Raw genomic sequence first — 7,274 nt, 5'->3', positions numbered from 1 at the left:
GTGCCAGCAGCTCGAGTCTACCTTCCCAACGAGCGATGTGACGCCAGTTGATGTCCATCCAGTTTGCAGTACCCTAATTTTTTTCGCGAAATCTGGTGCAGTTGAGTTTCAGTGTCACAAGACAGTGGAATGCCCTGTACCAACCCATATTGGCGCATTACGCGGTCTGGTAGATGTACTTCGACAATGTCGAAGAATATGAGTAGCACAGAAGCCCTCCACGCACCTGAATGAATTCTCGAGTGTTCGGGTACAACTGCGTAGGTTTCCGTAGGGTATGGGTCCCACAAAAACTAAAATACATGTTATGAAAATGTAAGTGATATGTTAATTAAATTGTACTAATGTTAATGAGTACTGAAATATTTACCTGGTCGGGTCGTAGCAGGTCTAACTGATCTCGGTAGAATCAGAGACCGATGTCGGTGTGCATGCGCGTCCGGCGTGCAAAATTCCACCTTGAACCGTACGCAGCATCTGGTGGGGGTTGTAGTGGAGAAGCAGTATCACCACAACCAACAGTTCAGTAACGTAGGCCGATAAGAATATGCTCACACGCCCACAGCTGAACATTGGAAATGTAATTAGTATGTAATTCAACTACAGCGGATTAGAATTAAATGTTATTTTTATCACATGTAATATGACTATTGGCCCCCCAATCTCCTTGACGTTCTTGTGGGCAGCACCCCATAGCCTCCTATACAGGTATCCAAGGGCTGTGGAGCACCAGCTATACTCGGCGATGCGCTCCCATGGGTCGTCAAGTAAAGTTAAGTAAAGAAGCTGTATTTGGTTGTTTGTTTTATCGGCAAACAACACAACTCCTGAGTTAACCATTGAATCAATCGGAACTTGATTCGTAGGGGGTTGAGAAAAAGTACAAGATGCGGAAGGAACGAAAGGATTAGGAGTTTCCTGAGTTGATATAGGCATAGGGGTAGGAGTATGATTAAAAGCAACTACATTCCCTAATAGTACTTCTTCTACGTATAACTCCAAAGAGGGAATTTGGGTGGACTTCAAATGCTCCCACATAGCATCTATAGCCTCATCATCCTCAACAGGAAAGGCAAGTAATTCTCTACTCATTCATATTTAAAGCTTAAATTTACGGTAATTCTAGTAGTGTCCAATTTAATCTTAGAACATATAAAACGTTTAAAGTGGTTCAAATCCATGTTGAATTGCATGCAAACAACTTACGCCTTCCCCCAACATAATGAACTTTGCCACTACTTTCTCGAATACAACCATTCCAAAAACATACTATAGCCACGCGAAATGATGTCATTTTCTACATTAATACAAAGAACATCAACATCATCATCAACTTCATGCCCATACAAGTACATTATATTCATTTGATTATAATCTTTTTGGTCTAAAATTATTAAAATCCATAATGTAACTAAGTTCATACGTATAACATAAAATCAAAATAATAAATCAATTCATAAGTTCTTAAATAATATTTCTAATACCAACATCAACATCAACATTTCTAATAATATTATCAACATTGAATTCAACTAATTCAACAACATTACTTCAAAAAACAACATAAAATTATAAAAACAATTAAAAATTACCTTCAATACTTATGGATAATTAAGAAGAGTCTTGATTTAATAACTAGTAACCTACATTTGAAAAAATAAGCAAATTTGATTATAACCCTAAAAAACTAAATATACACAAAAAAAAACACAAACAAGTTTACCATTGAGCAAGCTAGAGTATCCTACATAAATTTTGAAGTGCCAAATTGAAAGAGAAATGCAATAATTAATGAATTGAATCTATGATTTTAGAGAGACAATGTCGAGCGTGAAGGTAGGGTTTTGAGAAATGGGGAAATGGGAAAAAAGAAAGCTAATTCACATTTTTGTGCAGCAGAGTTGTTCGCAGTTAGTAACTGCAAACCGCTCCAACATCTAATTTGGCATTTTCACGTAAACTTTTGAAATATTTTTGAAACTTAGATTATTCGATTTATTTTTTTTATTTTTTCTCAAATTGATTTCAAATTTTCACTATTTAAAAGTTGAAACTCAAAACCATTAGTCTTCCTTTGAAGTTTGAACCTTGAATCTTATGTTCTAAAGAGTAGATTGTGCTAATTTTATAGAATTACTTCAATCGATTGATTCAATTGAAAATGGAGCTCAAAAATTTACTCAAAGATAAGAAAGTTTGGTTCGCATCCTTCTTGATTACTTGGGCCGCTGCACTCCAGGTGTGTTCTTGTATTACTCCATTTCTTCATCTCCTTCGTCCTTCCTCCACAATAATACAATTTTTTATGCACGGATAAAGTGACGATTTATGCTGCAAATTGCGATTTTAATATTTTGTTATTTATATTCGATTTTAACATGTAATTCTTTATTGATTTAGGGCCATATGATGTGGTTACAAAAGCAGGATTCTTTTAAGCAGAAATTTGGGAATTTGGATGACAATGATGATCAAAGAAACTTGAATTAAATGCTATTACCCTCGGGTACTATAGATTAGGTATCACCTCTTGATATTTTTTTTCTTTTTTTTTGCTAGTTTTGGTTTGTAATTTGTTGCTGAAGATTGACCAAATTCTTAGTTTTTATGTGTTGTAGCATAACTGAATTACGGTTATAAGTGTTCAATGATGAATTTTTGCATATAACAGTTTCTATTTGTGGTTTGGATCTGATGTTTTACTCGTTCTTGTTGGGTGTTTGTTATGCCTCTCTTGAAATTGAAATTGAATTCTTTGGGAATAAAGGAAGACTTTTACTTAAAATGATTAATGGAAGTAAGGATCATATTGATGGAAAAATTTTTGCTTTATTGTTTTTTTTTTTTTTTGTTATGCTTTGATTTACCACTGTATTTATTCTATGTAAACATAATTGCTGTGAGTTGGGTCAGATTTTGTTTTTCGTTGCCATTGGATGCCAGTCTATATCTACCCGATATCTGTTAGAGACTTAGGGGTCGCTTGGTACATTAAGTTTGAGATTGAGAAACGGAATCAATAAACCATTTGCGTTACCGAATGTTTGGTAAGGTATGCTCGATAATCCACTCCCTTACTTTGGATAACATAATCCGTTAGTTTGATTACACTTCTCATGGAGTGGTAATAGATCAATCACCCCTCTTAACCATTAACAAAAAGCTTATCATTCCACTTTATACCTCATTTTGAGTTTCTTTTTTATTCCCTTTCCACTCCTCATGCCAAACACCCCCTTAGAGTAGATAAGGAGTATACTTCTGACATGCTTGTATTGGAGATAAATATTTAAGGGGTAAATAGTCGAACTTTGAAAATGAAGGTAATTAGTGATGGATTATTGATTTTAAAAGGGTGAAGAAACAAATAGAATAAAGTGGTACGAGGAAAATGAAAGGATAGAGGAGATTATCACTCTTATTGTGGGGGAGAAGGAGGGAATTATTTGCCATCCACCACATTAGAATAGATATTTACAGCAAAATGAGGGGATTAGTTCCTCCATACTTCCAATTCCATCGCTTTACAAGTTACAACCATTTCTTCGCTTTTACAACAATTATATTCTCTCAATCCTATACCCAAACCATCTTGTTCTTCCGGTTTGTTTTTATTTTCGCCATTAATATTTATTCTCAATTAAAGCATGACCTTCGCGGAAAAATACTATCAAATTTGATGAGATCAAGAGAAGTGGATAATTTAATAGCCTTTTGAACCAAGGTTTTACTGGTTAGGACTCTCAAGTTGCATGGAAACAAGTTTGGAGCTTTGTCATTAGCATCGGATAAGATTGTAGGGGTGCTTTTTCTTAAGATTGGGTTACCACTGGAATTCATCTGTAACTGATGTATCATATAGTATCTTGCTATTTTTTTATTATTTTTTTTTGTTTTGGACCATTTGTTATTGGACTGTTATTTTAATGCAAATTTGGCTATTAAGGTGTTGTTTTATTTGTCTTATTTCATTTAATCGAGCGTAACCAATGCTTATAAGATAGAGATCAACTCAGATGAATTGCAAACAGGATTAATTTAGTACTAACGGTATTTTGCACTGTTCATTTTGATACAAGGAAGTTCAACAAAATTCACCACAAGTCCATTTGTGTTAGTTGGAAAATGTTGAGCATATACAAAAGCTCTAAGTGGGCTTTTAGTTAGGGTATCTCAAATGAACGGGCATGGGGTTGATTACAGTTCATTGGGCATTGCGATACCAACCAACTAGCACTGTGACATGATACTATGGTTATCAAACTTCTACTCAACCCACCAAATTCCTTGCTTGTCATACTTTCAAGATTTACGCTGTGTTTGGATAGAGAGAAATGGAGGAAAAGGAAGGGGAAAGATTTGGAATGATTGAAGATCCATTGTTTGGATAGCAAAAAGGGAGGGGAGGGATTTGGAAGGTAGGGGTTTAGAGGAAAACAAAGACAAATTTTGTTAATACAATCTCTCCTAAAGTAGAAAGATTTGGAGGGAAAACACTCATTTTTTTCCCTTTCTCTTCCTTTCTTTTCTCTCCTAATTTGCAATCCAAACATAGTGATAGGCTCCAAATATCCCAAGAATCAAACCCTGATTGTTCGAGGAGAGAGACAGAGGCGCTAGAGAGCAGTTACACTCTGCTTCCATGTGATTTGTTAGACTTTGGCTTTGTTAGATAATACCTCTATAAGTTTTCATTATTCCACTTTGTCAAAAACTGAGTGGGTGTCTTTATATTTTTAGATAGATGCATACCTATACGTATGTGAGCATGTGTATATACTCTAATGCTACTCAGATGGTTGAAAATAGAGATTTAAGCGAGGTACAGGGAGTGAGAGAAGGTAGTAACAGGGCATCTTGAATACTCTCTACAACGTGATTTTTTTAGCTTTGGCATTTTTAGGATGCAAGGTGATAGTTTTGCTCCATATTTGTCAATTCGACGGACAATATCTGCCTGTTCACCCATTCGTCAGTGTTTGCATCATCATTGTATAGTTCAGATTTGTTATCGGAATTACATAAAACTATTTTGGGAAGCTGGGAATGTTTTATTGTTCGTAAAAGGGTTTGCCATTGTATGGTATACATGGTGCTTTTCTCTCCCCCACACCCTTCCTCTACATACTTTGGCCTTATGGATAGTGATCTATTAAGGCCTTTAAAACAGTGAAGTCAGTCACAAATTTGTTGCATACTTCAGAGATAGTTCAGTTCGCGTTGAAATTTAGTACGTCCGTAGGTTGATATTTATAAGAGAATTGTTAGGGAAAAGACAAATTTTAGTGCAAAAAATAAAAGGGGACTAATTAAACATATCCTAGGACTAGGAACGACAATTCAGTCCGAATTTGACCCTAGTCCAAATCGAGTCTGAGGAAAAAGTTATCCGACTCCGAATTTATGATACGAGTCCGAATTAGAGATGGACCGGAGTTGGACCTTATTAAAAGTCCGACACTTCGACCCGACTCCGACCCTGAAGGAAATCCGACTTTAAATGTAACTTTTACCTCAATATTTTGTTTCCTTTAAAACTCTAGACGTGACTAATTCAAGTTCTCTCTCATAGTAATTGTAATTTTCAATTTTGAAAAACTACTTGGTATTTTTATTTAGATTAATCAATTAAAATACGACAAATCAAATCAAGAGAAGTAAAATACGCCAAATCAAAATGCGAGAAAATTTTGTTAAATTGTGGTAGTAGGACTATTTCTCTTGTTAAACGTGAATTCAAAGTACATATTTTTTTTATTAAATTGCATTTGAAAATATATTTTATTAATTTTGTATGCTTTAAAATTATTAGTACAATATCACAACGATAAAGTTTGATAATAATCCGACTCCGCATCCGACTCCGTTGGAGGTCCAAGAGTCCGAGTCGGGGCAAACTTGGAATATGCATAATCCGACCCCGAGTGGAGGTAGACTAAAGAAAAAGTCCGACTATTATCCGGAGCAAAGTCGGAGTATGTATAATCCGAGCCGAGTCCGACCCATTGCCATCCCTACCTAGCACACTATTCAATGATCTGTTGATCCTCGGTATTTTTTCTATCTACTTGTAAAATTCATGGAGAGTTGATGTTACCAAAGTACATATTAAGACGAATTATATAATATCCCACTTGGCTATGTTTTTTCTTATATATAATACAATAGTAGTGGATGAATAGTTAGTAATACGCAAATATAGCTAATAAAAAGGACTTGAAGGATTAATGTCAGAGATTTTTCTGGCTGTTATGTGTTAGAAGTTTAGAACAGATATAATATAAGGCCGCTATATTCGTCAGACAGTGCTACATTTGCTTAGCTTTAAATCTCAGCTTCACTGTCTTATAATAATATTTAGACTGAGTATCTGTTTTCAACTTTGCTGTGTGAAACTGTCTAGTAAATGTGATTCTTTATCTTAGTTGAGTGTTAGTTTGCAAGAATTGGACATTGATAAACTTGGTACCTATTCTTGATTCTTGTATTCTTATTTGACATCTAACAGCTCATTTATTAAAACCTTATAGGAATTGGAAGGCTTGATTCTGCAGCTAACATCAATCAGTTTGTAGTATTGTCTGATTGTGCTTTCGTACACTTGATGTTTTTTGATCAAAGACGATCAATATCTCTCATGCAGAAAGATGAACGAATGCAATCTGTAACCTGCAACCTGTAGTCCTCATCAGCTTGAATGTGTTATGTCCATTTTTGATCCTGATGGCAGTTTATTGTTGGCGCTGTACCTTGTAATTGAGAATAAATCTTATTCATGTTCATAGAAGTTCAAATTATTCTCTTATAATGATTTGGGGTGTGTAATTCTTGTTCGAAGAACGTTTGCTTGGTTTGGAAACTTCGCAAATCACAAGTTTGACGAAAAATTTCCTTGGCTGAAATGTGTTTTGTTCATGGAAGTCATTTAACTCACCAATTTGCCCCTCCCTTGTTGCTGTTGTAGTCCATTATTCTAACTCTGGCTTGTCGGATGGTTTGACCATGGATGCAGGGGCAGATTCAAGGTCATTCAATAATATTAATTGACACCATTCTACTTATATATAAAGTCATATACTTGGGGATACTAATATATGTGTTGCTTAAGTTGGTATGTGAATCCATGGATCTGAGTTCAAATTTCCTTAAGTATGTTTTTTAAATATTATCGACATTATTTGATTTTGTTTTGGATTCGCCTCTGCATGGATGGACTATGGTGAACCATAGCTAAAACGTAGTAATCTTACAATCTTTTTGCAAAATGGTAACCT

At 35.1% G+C, this 7,274-nt stretch overlaps 1 protein-coding gene across 1 annotated transcript; it reads left to right on the top strand.

Moving 5' to 3' along the window:
- The first annotated feature begins 1,859 nt into the window (after positions 1-1,859).
- LOC130802627 (uncharacterized) lies at positions 1,860-6,811 on the top strand. The gene is made up of 4 exons (XM_057666636.1): positions 1,860-1,910; positions 2,132-2,239; positions 2,401-2,520; positions 6,531-6,811. The coding sequence occupies exons 1-3, from the start codon at positions 1,860-1,862 to the stop codon at positions 2,488-2,490; spliced, it is 249 nt and encodes an 82-aa protein (XP_057522619.1). The 3' UTR covers positions 2,491-2,520; positions 6,531-6,811.
- The last annotated feature ends 463 nt before the right edge of the window (positions 6,812-7,274 follow it).

The sequence above is a fragment of the Amaranthus tricolor genome, chromosome 16, assembly GCF_026212465.1.
Source record: "Amaranthus tricolor cultivar Red isolate AtriRed21 chromosome 16, ASM2621246v1, whole genome shotgun sequence".
In the NCBI taxonomy this organism is placed as follows: Eukaryota; Viridiplantae; Streptophyta; class Magnoliopsida; order Caryophyllales; family Amaranthaceae; genus Amaranthus; species Amaranthus tricolor.
The sequence above is the reverse complement of the archived record's forward strand: the minus strand, read 5'-3'. Positions and strand labels throughout refer to the sequence as shown.